We start from the raw sequence: 14,893 nt of genomic DNA, 5'->3' as shown, positions 1-14,893 counted from the left end.
CGGCACCTAACCCCAAAGTAGTCTAGTGGCTCCTGGCTCCGAATATCCGATTGCCTCAGGCCGAACTCTTGCGGCAGATAATTGTGTGCCACAGCAAGTGTACAGGTACGCCAGCAAGCAGCTTTGAGGGCATCTCGACGTCGCAATTCAACACAGTCGCCAAGACGGACCTCTCCATCATGAATTCCACACGACTTTCCCTTCGGCATCTGGCCCAAGCGGTCCCAACCCTCCGACCTGCCGGCGCTTTCCACATTCCAACAAGTCAATTACAGTATCGTCTACAGTCCACTGCTTCCAGGTCGATACCCAGATTCGCTCAAACGTCACTATGGACATCAATGATCCCCAAGTTCATTCGAAACCGCGGCTCAAAAGAGACCAAGCCGTATAAGCCGAAATCCAAGGAATGGAACCCCGCAAGTTTCTACATCATCATCTTCATCCTGATCGGATCCCAGGCCATCCGGATGATCGCATTGAAGAACGAATATGCGGCGTATACGCGATCGACAGATGCGAAGATCAGGCTTCTTCGAGAGGTTATAGAGAGGGTGAACAATGGGGAGAAGGTCGATGTGGAGAAATTGTTGGGCACGGGAGATGAGGCGAAGGAAAGAGAATGGGAGGAAGGTCAGTACTTGCTCGCTCTTACTCTGCCGCTCTACCATACTTGAAAGTATGCTTTTACTGACTTGGGGCTTTTCTTCAATATAGTACTACGCGAGATCGAAGCGGAAGACTCATTATGGCATCGCAAGGCGGCCGCGTCGGAAGCTCAGCAAGAGCAGGTCGAGGAGCCGAAACAATCTATTATGAAGTCAATCATAAAGGAGCCTGTTGTGCCGGCTGAGGGGCCTCAAGATAAGGGTCTACCTGCTGATAGCCCGTCAAAGAAGAAGCTCAACTTCTTCTAGCCAAGCGTGCGTCTGTTGATGGTCAGCATCGCCACTATGAGATTACACCCGAGGCTACTATGAAGATGCTATTCCGGAATGACGAGAATGAACTGTCCTTATACGCCAAGCGGGGCTCAATCCGCGACCATTATTAGGGGTACAGCAACTTTCTAGAATAGGTTTCTCGTTCATTTCTCTACCCAAAGTAGTGCAGCAGCACCAACAACCTCGAACAGCATACTGGCTATATATAGTCCTCACTTGCTCGAGCGTGGCCACCATCTGATCTGACTTTGCACTAATATGCTTTGTTACCTCTCCTACTCTTCAATTGATACCCACATAGCATCACATGTATCCCAATTATGTCCTTCTGTGGGAGGCGTTCTGGACAAGTCATATATCTGTAACACAAGCCATTATATTATGAGAAGAATATTACATTCTTAATTACATCTTGATCAAGTCACAAGGCAAACAGAAACGAACAGCGTGGGAACGATGTAGAGTCTCTAGATGGCTGTCTATGGAGAAGTTCTAAAAACAACATGAAATGAACAATGTGATAGCAATCAGGGTGAATTAACAGTGCTGGTACAGCAGTATATCGTGTTCCTGATCTTGGATATCTGAGAACAATATCTGCAAGAATATATAGCAAACCAGGGTTGCCCCAGAACAGCTTTGAATCGGGCCTGAAGTGGAAACGGATCACAACTCTTCATCCTGAAACTTCTATCTGCTTTTGGTACATGTGCAAATGCAAATGGCGTCTGTGTAGTACATAGAAACGGAGGTCACAGGGAAGTCTTTGCTCCAAGCCAGAAATCTAAGAACCAAGGAAAACAGGTTGGGTAGTATGACAAAAGAATATTTCCATTCAAACAAAGAAAAACAAAAGGAAACAAGAACAGATTCGTCGCTATGAAAACATGAAGATGCTTATCTATTGCTTTGACTGCTGAAGGAACTTAGGCCAACGGTCTGCCGAGGGAATGGGAACGCGACCAATGTTCTGATCCAGATCCAGGATCAGCTTGAGGGCGTTCCTGGATCTGAGGTATGGCAGAGGAGCCTTGGCAGTCTGCAGGCCGACGCCAGGTTCGATTTGTCCAGCCGGTGTGACTTCGGGTTGGGACCCGGGCATGGGAAGCATCTTCTGCAGGATCTCATAGGCCGCAAGTGTGAAACCGAATTGTGGGGATGAACGAATGATACGCGCGGGGCCACCCTTGAAGAAAGCCTTGAATCCTTCTTCCCTCCAAATAGTGGCCGCACAGTGACGCAGTCCCTTGTACCCGACCTCACCCTTCCGAGCTTCGACCTGCAGACGGGTCTTGATCACGTCACATGGGGTAGTAAGGTAGGCCGCGGGCATACCGGCAATAGCACCTGCGGTGAGCAATTGCACGACGCCGAGCTTGTGAGTGGGAGACTCGCCGAAGAAGTCAGACTTGAGGTGCGCATAAGTAGGGAAGTAGATGGCGGAGAACGGGACTGGTAGGTGAATGGATTAGATGGGCACTAGCAAGTGAAAGACGGGGGCGGTCATCGCTTACCATCACGAAGCAGACAGGCACTGGCTCCCTTGTACAGACCCATCAAACCCAGGTTCTTGACGATCCAGAGGGCAGAGCGGCGAGGAGCACCCTCAACAGACTTTGCGATTTCACCCTGGACTTGGAGACGAATCTTGACAATCTCCAGAGGGTTGGTGAAGATCTAAAAAGACTTGCAGTTAGCGACTTGTGCCTCTTCAGTGAAACCATTTGCCCGGCATGAAACTTACAACTTGGCAAGCTCCTGCAGTACCACCAGCCAAGATCTCGTGACCAGTCCAAATCTTTCCATTCTCCTTGTTGGTGAAGTGCCCACGCACGAGGTCGTTCACAGTGAGCTTGATGGCCTTCTCGGGTGCGACACCAATCAATTGAGGGATGACACCAGAGTACAAGCCAGTAAATCCCTCGTTGCGAATCACTTTCCTGAAGCAGTCCAGCGAGTTGTTGTACAGTCTCTCTCCAACGCGAGTTGAGCGCTGGTTCTGCATACGGGTCTTCACAAGATCAATAGGGTACACCATGAAGGCTCCGAACGCTCCCGCAAGACTGCCCAGGGCGAAGTGATGGACGGATTCCAACACACTGTACAGCACCGACTTGGACTTCTCAGCAACCTGGTGCGCGGTATCCGATGCAGCCTGTCCAGCAACTGCGAGGGGCATGCGCCACGATGCATCAATGACCTTGGCGAAATCCTTCTGCGCAAGTCTTCCAGAAGGTGCATCCAAGCCAGCGAAGTGGAAAAGAATATCGGCCTCCATAGGAGTGAAAAGAGAGAACCGGGTAACGCGAGCGGCAGCATTCAAGAAATCCGCGCGCGTAATCTTGCCATCGTCGCTGTGCTGGGCCGCCTCACGCACAATAACATCAATGATATCCATCTCACGCATAATGTTCTGGAAGGCACGGACGGTGGCATAGGAAATCTTGGTACCGGCGGAGATGTTGCACAGACTGGGGAGGTTTTCCAGGACATAGTCGGAGAGCTTGTGCTTCGAGGTCTCGAGGATGATGCGCTGGAATTCTTCAGGCTCGATGTAGCCATCACCGTCCTTGTCAAAAGCGTGGAAGGCTTGCCTGATGCGTTCTCCCTGCAAGCCGCGAAGCATCTGAGAGAACTGAGGGTAGGTCATGTCATGTCGGTGCTTCGTCTTTCCGGTGTAGAGGGAAGCCCATTCCGAGTTCCAATCGAACGGAATGCTGTCGCTGCTCTTGCTCAGGTTGCACACAGCCTTGAAAGTGTCCCATTTCACAGTGCCCGTTCCTTCCGTATCGAACAGTCTGAAAGCGATCTCGTACTCGGCGTCGGGTTTGCCCAGGAGGTTCTCGAAGGTAGCCCAGTCGGCAAGGCTGACTTTGCCGGATCTGCGCCTGTCGGCGACCATGAACAGAACGCCATAGTGCTCGCGTTTGATTTTATGCTATTGTCAAAAAGCGTACCGACATGCATTAGCCAAGCAGGGAACCCTTGCGAATCGTATGACACATACAGCACAACAATCTGGGGGATGAACAGCAAGGATCAGGATGACTCACGTAGTCTTCATATTTGGGAGCGATAGCATTCACGAAATCCTCCTGGCTCATGTAGAGCTCTCCCGTCTCCTCATCTTTGCGTGCATGGCGCAGGAAATTGCTTTTGATCTGCTGCGATGGCTGGGGCTCCTGGGAGGTGCCCACCAAGGATTCCTTGACTGCGTCCTTCACACTAGCCATGGTGAAAAATACAGCAATCTATGTGAACAAACGCCAAAGATGACAGATGCAATTCCAAGAAAACCCAACGGAGCGACAAAAGAACGGAACGGAAACCACGCAAATCAGACAAGCGAGGGGAGTACCGGGAATAAGAAGGGGTTGGGGATAAGAGGAGGGAGTGGAGAAGGGGGGAGTCAAGACAAAATAACGGGGAGCGAAAGCGCTTTGCGCCTGAGCGATAATCGATCGATCAGTAATATTAGTATTTTAATTCCCGGGGGTGGGCAGAGTGAATCGTACACTGACAGCTGAGAGCTGCGCAGAAAAAAATGGGGCCCAGCAGTAAAGAAGGCAAGAACCTGACTTTTACAGAATTTTGATTGACTATTTGGGGTTTTATCTGATTTTTTCGTTTTGCTTTTTTTTCCTAATTTTGTTACCCTTTTCCACATTCATCAGCACAAGCCTCACCTGAACAATCGGATAAAAAGTGTCTTTTTCAGTTTTGTTTTTTTTGCCAATTGCCTTCTGACCTGGGGCTGAGGGCGAATCAACCAGCAACATCGGGCGATCTCACCGCCCCTGGCTGGCATGCAGGCTGTTATCTAATTAACCGCGCCGGTGAGGCCTTTTCTTATGCTTATGGCCTTATGCATCGGACTTGGCCCCGAACCCTGGTCAAGTGAGGCTTCCTTTCTTATTTAACTCCGCACGCAAGACCCTCCCCTCACGAGGCACTTCATATATACACACGCCTTCATGGCTGAGATTTTTGCTAGAGGGAATACATATAGATCATGAGCTACCATTTTCATATGAATCAAACTTTTTCTAGAGAAAATTCTCCTGTCCTAAAGCTACCAGTCCTCCCGAAACAATGGAAAGCCACGCTGACCCAAGGGACACACCCTCGATCCACGCCCCCTCACGGACTTCGCCATGGACAACATCTCTCGGCGTGCCACGGTAACTCCGGAACTCTTTGGCCACCTTCCATAATATGATAACCAACCACTGGGTTCCCCTGAGGCCACACAACCAGGATCTGAAGCACTCCCAACGTTTCCCTCCCAAGAGTAGCGAATCCGTTTATCTAACGGAGTAGGGTGGTCAAGATGCATCTCAATTCTTCAGCGAGAGTAACGAGCCCATAGCAACTCTGGGATATGCGACCCCTCTATCGGAGTTCATCTGCGACCAAGACGCGGCCTGCGACCCGATCTCGGAGAACGCCATCAAACGTACAGCTGAGGGTCAGTCAGACCCGGATTTGGGTTTCCTGGTGAACAGCAGCCGCCGCACATCAAACGAGTTATCCTGTGTAGTACTCCATAGTAATGCAAGCCTCGCTCCGGGCTTCACATGACATCGCCGTCTGACACACAGAAAAGGGAAGTCTTTCTCCCCGTCTCGGGCCGATTCATTTGGCTCGCCCGCGAATGAGATGAGCTGCTTCCACGAGGACGTCTCCGGCTCGGTGGGGACCCGGGACAAGCAGGAGAAACTAGGAAACTAGGTAGATAGACTAGGAGTTGATAGTTTATTCATCTTACCTAAGGATCAGACCTTCCCCATATTCATGGGCGTGTCTATTCCCCAAACTAAACGAGCCCGAACCTGGAGAACCCCGGGGAGGCTTGTTTCCACTGTGGCTCAGCAGGTCGTCAAGGCGTACGGGGAGAGCCGCAGGTTCTGTGCGCCTGAAAAAAAGGCACAAGAATTTGAACAACATTCGTAGACGAATCCCGGAGAGGAAGGTTGTACCGAAAACCCCCGGAAGGGAACACCTAAGCATGGTCTATAGGCCTTAAGGCACCAAGGGGAGGGTGGGAAAGACACGGGACCATAATTTCTCCGAGAGAAAGAGACGGCGCCACTCCACTCCAGGCAATTCCATTGCCAGGTCTCGGCCTCGGCCTTGCTCCGTCCTGCAGTTCTTCTCCGAATGCTGTTTTCTCACGCGATCAGGAGGGGACTTTCTTCATACGACTAGAATGAGTAGATAGGCAACTCTCTCACCGAGAATTAGTTAGTCTTAGGTAGGAGTATCATGTCAGTCAATACTTACTCATCAAGCAACTACTTCAACTAACTAGTCATCAAGCTACCTGGCTATATCCAATACACACCGAGCACTGATTTAGTCCCACATCATGTTCTATCATAAGTTGTTTACTCCAACTTACCGTTCATAGCACTAGTTAGTGACTAGTATCCACAAACAAAAACAAACATATTCGATACAGACATAGTGTGATCATTATTTGTAGTAACATGCATAATATATGCCTTCTAATCCATACATAATATTGAATTATCTCCAACACTTATGTACTACTTTCTACCAAAAGTTTTCATGTCATTTACACTGCGGAGTCCTGGCTCGTATCTTGTCCCATGATCTTCTCCTCTTCCACCAGTATACAAGGTAGATACTGGTTAGCCTGCAGCGGGCTTTACGTGCACTCGCTGGCTTCGGTTCTATTTTGTAAATACGGGCATCCATGTAGGTAATCTTACCCTAATTGCCCACCTCGGAACGAGAGATTAAGAAGGTCGGGTGGTGGATGCTCGTGTGTCTGTGGTGCCTACTTTCGGGTAGCTTTCAAGGCTCATCTGTACGATACTTTGACGCGAGATATTGTGCCTGTATAGAGTCGTAACCCAAGTGTATCTTGATTAACGATGGCTATGTACTTCCCACAAAAGAATATTGATCCAAGTACGAATGACGTTATGGATATTCTCCCACCCCCAGGTTCCCAAGACTGTATGTATACCGGCAAGCTAGGCACCTCTGGCGGCCTAGGGCTTCTCTATACGCAACAACCGGAAGAGTGCTCTTTCCACAGGAAGAAGATATAACATGACGTTATTGAATCTAAATGCCGTGAGAGTCACACATGCACCAACGACAGCATCTAGGATGAAATGATTGGCCGTCGCAACAATAGTCAATCCCATGAGCATGGGCCAGATAGGCGCCACAGCTCGAAGGTACCAATGCGGACTGAACTTCAACAGGCAGAGTGCAATAAACATCGAGTTACCAAAGTGGAGCGAGGGCATCGCTGCAATTGTGAGTTGGAACTTGTTCTGCGTCCAGGCTGAGCCGCCTGCATTGCTGTGCAGGACGTCGATGAAGCCGTACTCCTCTGGCAGTAGGCGAGGTGGCATGCACCTCCACAAGGTCAGGATGGTGAAGGCGATGACATTCTCAAACGCCAGCGTACGTCTAATCGCTTGATACTTGTCTCGTTGGATGAAGGTATAGCAGTAGACTATGAAGATCACACCGAGGACAATGTGTGAATAGTATACCCGAGCCAAAAATCCCATAAGCCATGGCTTCTGCTCAAGCACATACCTTTGTACGGATAGCTCGATATCTAGGTGAAGGAAGTGCTCGAAAGAGAGGATGGATAGGGCATGGAGCTCTGCGGTGTTGAAGATAGTCTTGTGGCCACTAATCATTCTAGCGGAAAACGCCCTTAGACCTTGATAGATCTACCCACCCAGTCAGTGATGCGTGATACTATAAAAAGTATGTTTTCGGCATTGAGAGGTATCTCACCCAATATGTAAGTAGCCAGTACCATATCTCCAACAAGAAGGGAAACTTGGCTAAAATCCGGGATTGTATGGTTCGGCGATATCGGATTGTGCGCTCGTCAGAGTCGTCATCGTTTGGCTTTATGTCTACTGAAGGGGCATCCAGCAGTGGTGACTCGACGTCCGGTGTAGCGAGGAGCTTAGCATTCTTGCGCCGATTGATGAGTGTTCCTGCGGTGAAGGCGGCCACAATCGCTGCAGCGGGAAGAGAGCATGAGTATCCCTCTTCGGATGAGGCGGATTTGCAGGTGGAAGGGAAGTAACTTACCAGCAGGCTCTAGTATGTTCTTTACCGCGCCCATTTGTGATGCTCAAGGTATGTAAACCAGAATTGGGTCATGTACACCGGTACTTTCGTCAAGGCTACCCTGCACTGCAGGCGGAAGCTTCGCATACGCTGGAACTAGACGATGGGCCCAGCAAATGAAGTTGATTTGTTTTCTTGAGCCCGACGCCAGAGGCCCTTCTTTGTCTGAAGTCTTGCAACAAGGTACCGGGAAGCCAGTCGGAGAAAAAGGAAAAGGGAACCAGGGTGACAACGTAGAATTGAGTTGAGAGACTGTCGTCATCCGTGGCTGCCATACTTCCATGAATACCTGGCGCCTGGTGGGGTTTGGTGTGTTTGCATGGTCGACGCGCAAGGCGCCTGGGAAAAGTAAAAAAACAGGGCGGAGGGCAGGTGAGTTCGACTAGTCTGCTGGGCTAAGGCAGACCCATCACCTTGTCCAGCAACCATGAACGCTCTAACGATTTCCAAGAATTTATGGAGACACCGAGGTACGTAGGCCACACGCGGTAGTGACCAGATTTACCTCCTTTGAGAGCCACACTGGTCTGGGCCCGGATTTAGCGGCGGTTCATCCAGGATCCATCGTATCCGAAGGAACCGATGACCGAATCGGGCTGCCACTGCTCTTCGTTTCAGCCACCATCACGGGTAAGGCTGGATGTCAAACGGTGCAGAAGTTCGTATCCAAGTCAGCTACAGATACGGAGTACATTGACCGAGATGGTGATCATAGTAGTACGGGTAGTGACGCCCAGAGAGCCAAGTGATTTTCGATCGCGCTTTATTGGTTCCTACCGCGCACTAACTCCTTCGACCAAAAGCTTCGCCGATCCTCGCTGTATCACCAGATCATTTTCTCATCAATGTTATATTTCCTTCTAAGTAAGGGCTTTGCCATCTTTGAACAAGATAGATAGGGATGCTTTACTGTCGATGTCCATGTGCGTGGTACAGTGGAGAGTTTGCTCATCCTATTCATGTTTGTCGATAGGAGCCATCCTAGCGTAAGTGACTGGCACCGAGATATAACTCGTATTTGTAAACTGAGTCTTCTTCTGTGCAACACCAGTCATATTAGAACCATCATGCTCAAATACTATTAGTATAAGTACAAAGTAGGTCTGTATACTGCATACAAACTATAGACAGCATACGTGGGTCCTGAACCATTCCTTTCGCTCGACAAATGCTCCAACATCCGAACAATTATTTTGGCCTCTTTTGGCGCAAAGCCCAAAACTTGAACACTATCAGATGGTACTTGTGCATACTTCTCGTGAAAGGATCGGCCGTTGACCCTGACTTCCCCACCAGATAGGTAGTATGTTATCTTAAATAGTTCTGTTGATAAAATCATATAGGGAAGAGCTCAACCGTCGGCCGGCAGAAGAGGAAGCGGTCATACATTTATTTACCCCGTCATAGAGTATATTAGTACATCAAAAATTCATGACTCTGAGATTACGTTCGCCAGCCGTACTTCGATTAAAAACCATGTGTTCGCTTTTTATTGTATGTGTTCCATTATATGTGATTTGTCCAGGTTGGTTGCTCGAGTATATCATAGAGTACATTAAACCAACTCTGAAGGCTCTGAATATCGACAGCATATGTCCAGACCATCTTCACCTCGCTACCCTATAGCAAACACGAGCGTCAAGTCACGGGCTAGCTGATAGTAATTCCACCACTAATCACCCTATAAGATGAGTGCGACACATGTCTTATGGTAGATCTTGCAAATCTGTTTAATGAGATGTACTCCGTAAGCTAAGGTCAGTAGGACCTATGCGGAGCGATTTTAAGCTTATCAGCAGATGCGCGAATGGCATGCTGGCAGACCTTGCTGTTCAATTGAAGAATACTAGGCTCAAGACTTGCTGCGACCGTCAAAAATAGGCAATGCAAGAATGGCCCTGGTCATAATCTCCCTCGACGCAGACTTTGTAGGCAGTAACTCGACATATCTATAGGCGTCAAAGTGAAAGAAGATCACCAGGTCGCTAGATAGAAACAGGGACGGCACTCGGTGGGGCCTGAGAGCGGCTAAAAATACCAAGCCTTTGAGCGCTACCAGAAGATTCGTCATGTTCTGCCTCGCCAAGTTTCGGCCATGGCGAGTGTCCACCATCGTCCATCACCCATCACTTCACGTCCCCATTGTTCCATCTTGATAGTCTGAACCCTTTGCAGCACCCTTTTTGCGACCATCATCATGCAACTTATTGACCGTCGATCATGCCTAGTCCTGGATATTCTCCAGGGCTGTCACAGTGATCAACCAGGGCCACGACCCACTATACTGAGAAGTTGATGGACTGATTGGACTGCGAGTACACCGAGATGCAGACTGCTGACGGCAGAGGAAAGACTTGGCCAGTTAACCACAGCGCTCATCCCGCGTCGAAAGGGGACTAGAAGTCCTAGCCAGAATTACTACGTACTACGTACTGCGAAATGCAGTGGATCGTAAGGCGAGGTTGGTGGCCTTTCATGGCTTCACTCCCCTCTCCTCCCAAGTGGGCGCTCCACCCGGACCACGTACCAATAGGCCCCGGTGCAATAAATTAACCCCAAACGGGCCAAGTTGCCCACCCCGAAACTGGCTATTTTTCTAAAATGGTTTTGGCGCCGGGGCTCGTCACCTTCCAAGCACCACGACCCGGGCTCGTTTCTTATCTCATTCCTCGTCGACTCTTCTCCCGCCAGCCCGGATCCTCGCGCAACCAGCCGCATCGTCGGAAGAAGAGGACCCTGAATTCCTCGTTTCTTCTATCACATAGTGCCGACGAGTCAGTTAGTTGGGATACTTCGTCGATGGGCAACCCGGAATTTACCCTTTTGTGGCTCCCTCATCTCCGAGCGTCTCACTCCTGAACACTTCCTCCAGCCATGTCGAATCGCGGTTGAATGCGGTGACTGGTTTTCGATACCAGCCATATCCCTCCGGTGATCTATGCTAGGCAATTTTGACAGATGTGAAGGACCGAGGAATGATGACAGAGCTTACCCGCGATGCTCCTCAGATCCGGACTTCAGGATGGCTTCCACGGACCTTGCGCCGACAATACTTGATTCCTTTGGCCGGCCTTATGTTCTTCATGCTGTTGGTGACCGAGTTCCTGCGACAACTGGGCAACAATGAAGGCAGTCTCAGTCTCTTTACTTCGACTGACCAACTCACCGACACCCGAAAATTCGCCTACACCTACGTCCCTACGATCCTGAGTATGATCATCGCAGTCCTATGGTCCCTCGTTGAATATGACGCTCTTCGGCTCGAACCCTACTTCCAACTATCAAGACCTCAGGGAGCTCCGGCCGACGTGCTTCTTCTCAACTATGAATTCGGTCATTATACCACCGCGCCATTCTTTGCCATGAGGAACCGTCATTGGATTGCGGTCTGCATCTCAATCCTGAGTATCCTCCTGCAATTGGTATTCCCGTCGTTGCAAAGTAGTCTGTTCAACATGGATGATGCTACGGTTTACAAAAACCAGCACCTTCAAACGTGGCCGACGATCGTGAACCTCGAAGAACAGGGATCCCTGGTGGACAATAACTACGAGAACACGACCAGCATTCGAGACCATCGGGACCTATCCTATACTCAACCCGAATCGAGCAAGTATGCCATGGCACCGGTAGCTATACCATTGGATATTCAATACGATACGAAAATGTGGGAACTTACCCAATCCATCTACTGGGCAGAGTTATCATGTACCGATATCGACGTGGATGATGCCTTAACCATTGCTGTATCCTCCAATACCTCATCATTCGGTATTGGATCGCCCACTAGACAGCCCTTGATCTGGAACCTCTACGACGTGTCAACGGCCGATAATTGCTCCTTGGAACTCAGCGAGGAAATCACCATACCGCCGACAAACTCATCCGTGCAGATTTCACACTGGCAGCCAAACGCATCCACCACTAGTATTACCAAGCAATGTGCTTCTTTCGACCTGATTGGACTGACGGTAGACGTCAGCCTCAACAAATCCATCGAACATGATCGTCAGAAATCTGACTTTTCGAGCTCTGACTATACCCATCAGGTCAATGGATTTGGATGCAAGATTGTCTACCAGACCTCGGAAGCCGGTATCTCAGTGCAAGTCAACGGTTCGCTTTCGATTGTTGATCTCCATCCAAATTCGACTACAGAGGTGTCGAGAGCTTCTCTCAATACCACGCATTTCAAGAGCATAATCCTGCAAGAGGTGGCTTCCACCAATGGCACTTCCTCGTTCAACAAGAAGCCGGTTAGACCCTCAACACTTCAGCGCGATTTAATCTCGAAGCTTGAAACTAGCGTTCAAGGTGCTTTTGTACCTCTGATGAACAGGATTTTCGATGTCACCAGTCAGTCACACTATGTGAAAGCTTCTCATGTGACACATCAGATGGCCATCATAGTTGGCCCGGTGCAGTCCTTCCTATCCGAGGCTATCCTCCTGTTCGGAGTGGTAGTGGTCTTGTATTTGGCCTACACCTACCCGCGTCGCCCGAATATGCTTCGGAGTGACCCAGCTTCTATCGCATCGATGTGTGGTATCATGGCTGATGTCATCGATGCTTCTTGTCTCTCTCATTTGAACTTAGATCAGTTGTCAACGAGGCAACTGAGGACCATACTCAAAAACTATACTTGCCGCTGGCAGCAAGCGTCTGAGCCTCCCCGTATTTGTATTGAGCCATCTGCTGGTAAGTCTATATTGCACCAATCGTGATTGACCTGGGTAAGGAGTCTCGTATTGCAGATATATTGACTCTGTTTTAGTCCCTCGCTCTCAAAGACAGATCTTCCAAGGCAAACCCGACCCGAGACCTCACTTCCTCCTGATACCAATCTTTGCCCTTGAAATCTTCCTCTTCATAGCGGCATTTGCTGGTATCGTGACGATATTCGTGCTGTGTGCCAGGGACGGGGCATTCCATTCCTTGACTTATCTTACCTCAGACAGTCTGGCAGCGTTGTTCCAACTCATCCCTTCCGCAATCGCTTCTGTCATCAGGGCAATATGTCTCTCGATATACCGCTACCTGAGCGTATTAGAACCATGGTCCGTTCTTCAGGCGGGAGGCGCATCCGCCGCGTCTTCACTACTGCTCGAGTACGGATCGCTGAATCCTCTTGCCTCACTCTTCAAATGGTTCAGTTACCGCCACTTCTTGCTGGGACTCGTAGGAGTGGCGTGTATGTTCAACACCGCAATGAGCATATTGGCCAGCGGCCTTTTTCAACATGAGCTTGGTCCGACGAGGGCGGATGCTGAGATGAAATCTAATTACAGCTATGCGTCAATCGCCTTAAGACAATCTTCATCAATAGTCCCCGAACTTGACATCATCAAGAGCAGCGTCTACAGTGGTACCTCGGTACTCGCTTGGACTACATCCAGTTATTCGTTTCTCCCTGCATGGACGGACGCATCTTCGGAATCGCTTGTTGGAGGCACTATACGGGGCGTTGGTGCTGATCTAGCATGCAAACAGCTTTCGATCAACGACAGCTATTCTGAGGACCCGGTATCAATGGTGGCCAGTTGGAAATACTCACCTTTCAACGAAACAGATACGGAGTGTCGAATAGACACGATCCAAGACACTGAGGCTAGCCAGGTAGACAGTTTGACGGTTCGCTTCTTCGCTTCACCGACGTCTGCAGAATCAAGTGGCTGTCAGAAGCCCGCTGTCGTCGTGGTTGCCTACCCCAGCGGAGGTGGCTATCTACAAACTACACCCGATACTGCAGTCGCATTGTATTGCGAATCCCTCTTCATCATGCAGAATTTCTCCGTTGGATTCAATTCCGATGGGTACATACAGTACCATGTTCCTCTTAATGGCACCTTTGTGAGAGATGATGCGATTCTGCGCAACGGAACAACAAACCTGGCCAACTACAACCTCGCGCTATCAAGCCCCTTGAGCGTCACTTACAACGGTTCGCATCAGGAAACCAACAATGCAAGCAGCACTGACTGGTTTGGCGCACTCACGGCAAACCTCTACCGCATTCTGGACACCAATACAACGGTTGTTACTGCAGATGTCTTAGAAGCTGCTTCCCGCAATGTCTACCGGACAATATTTGCAACTGATCTGTCCCTTGAACGGGATACTTACTTTCAACTTCAGGACCCTCCTGCTCGTATCGAGGACGGCATCATCTACAACATGTCTTGGGCTGTGGTCCCGTCGTTCGCATCATTCATGTATGTCCTAATCATCGTGGTCTTCGATGGGTGCGTCGTCGCCTCAGTTTTCCTTACACGAAGAGGTCGATTCAAATTTCCTCGCATCCCGCGGTCCATCGGCTCCATCATCCCTTGGGTTATCCATGGACAAGTTCTGAACGATTTCAAAGGAACATATGCCTGGAGTGAAGGCGATCGAGAAAAGCACTTTGTCGATCTGGACAAACGATACAAGCTCAATAGGCAGGAAACGCCCGATGGACAGTGGAAGTACGTCTTGGATGAAGACAATTCTCGCCGCGACAGCGGATCCTCTACCATCGAGTTACAGCAGATCAATCCGGCGTCGAAAAACAGATTCCGAAATCTTCTGCGGAGGGTGACTTCTGATGACCAGAGGGATCAAAACGGATGATGGCACTCATAGCATGATTATTCCCATCATCTCTGACATCTTAGCGGCTTCTTTTGCCCTAGATATTCGGGTCCCGGCATGCATCCGCTTTCTGGTCAGGCAGACCTCTGATCTATAAGCAGTGGCTCAGGGATAGTACTCCAAATCGCTATAGGGGTTTCATTCCATGTTATGACCCCGGAAGAAGCTCTACATTAGGCATCCGG

General features: G+C 49.6%; 4 protein-coding genes across 4 annotated transcripts; 2 read left to right on the top strand and 2 right to left on the bottom strand.

Annotated features, from left to right (window-relative positions):
- The first annotated feature begins 87 nt into the window (after positions 1 to 87).
- On the top strand, positions 88 to 1,214 carry ASPBRDRAFT_175479 (DUF5321 domain-containing protein). Its single transcript, XM_067619805.1, has 2 exons — positions 88 to 633; positions 718 to 1,214. Exons 1-2 carry the CDS (start codon positions 180 to 182, stop codon positions 915 to 917), a joined length of 654 nt encoding a protein of 217 aa, XP_067479661.1. The 5' UTR covers positions 88 to 179; the 3' UTR covers positions 918 to 1,214.
- A 631-nt stretch (positions 1,215 to 1,845) lies between these two features.
- ASPBRDRAFT_195124 (citrin) lies at positions 1,846 to 4,177 on the bottom strand (the record flags this gene model as incomplete). Its single annotated transcript, XM_067620831.1, has 4 exons — positions 1,846 to 2,396; positions 2,459 to 2,621; positions 2,689 to 3,882; positions 3,998 to 4,177. 4 exons carry the CDS (start codon positions 4,175 to 4,177, stop codon positions 1,846 to 1,848), a joined length of 2,088 nt encoding a protein of 695 aa, XP_067479660.1.
- Positions 4,178 to 6,964: 2,787 nt separating this feature from the next.
- Positions 6,965 to 8,073, bottom strand: ASPBRDRAFT_123951 (phosphatase PAP2 family protein; the record flags this gene model as incomplete). The annotated part of the gene is made up of 3 exons (XM_067617650.1): positions 6,965 to 7,666; positions 7,734 to 7,966; positions 8,040 to 8,073. The coding sequence occupies 3 exons, from the start codon at positions 8,071 to 8,073 to the stop codon at positions 6,965 to 6,967; spliced, it is 969 nt and encodes a 322-aa protein (XP_067479659.1).
- A 2,852-nt stretch (positions 8,074 to 10,925) lies between these two features.
- ASPBRDRAFT_538463 (DUF3433 domain-containing protein) lies at positions 10,926 to 14,807 on the top strand. The gene is made up of 2 exons (XM_067627133.1): positions 10,926 to 12,776; positions 12,853 to 14,807. The coding sequence occupies exons 1-2, from the start codon at positions 11,054 to 11,056 to the stop codon at positions 14,685 to 14,687; spliced, it is 3,558 nt and encodes a 1,185-aa protein (XP_067479658.1). The 5' UTR covers positions 10,926 to 11,053; the 3' UTR covers positions 14,688 to 14,807.
- Positions 14,808 to 14,893: the final 86 nt, after the last annotated feature.

Source organism: Aspergillus brasiliensis, assembly GCF_001889945.1.
Source record: "Aspergillus brasiliensis CBS 101740 unplaced genomic scaffold ASPBRscaffold_5, whole genome shotgun sequence".
Classification (NCBI taxonomy): Eukaryota; Fungi; Ascomycota; class Eurotiomycetes; order Eurotiales; family Aspergillaceae; genus Aspergillus; species Aspergillus brasiliensis.
This window is presented reverse-complemented; position numbering and strand designations above follow the sequence as displayed.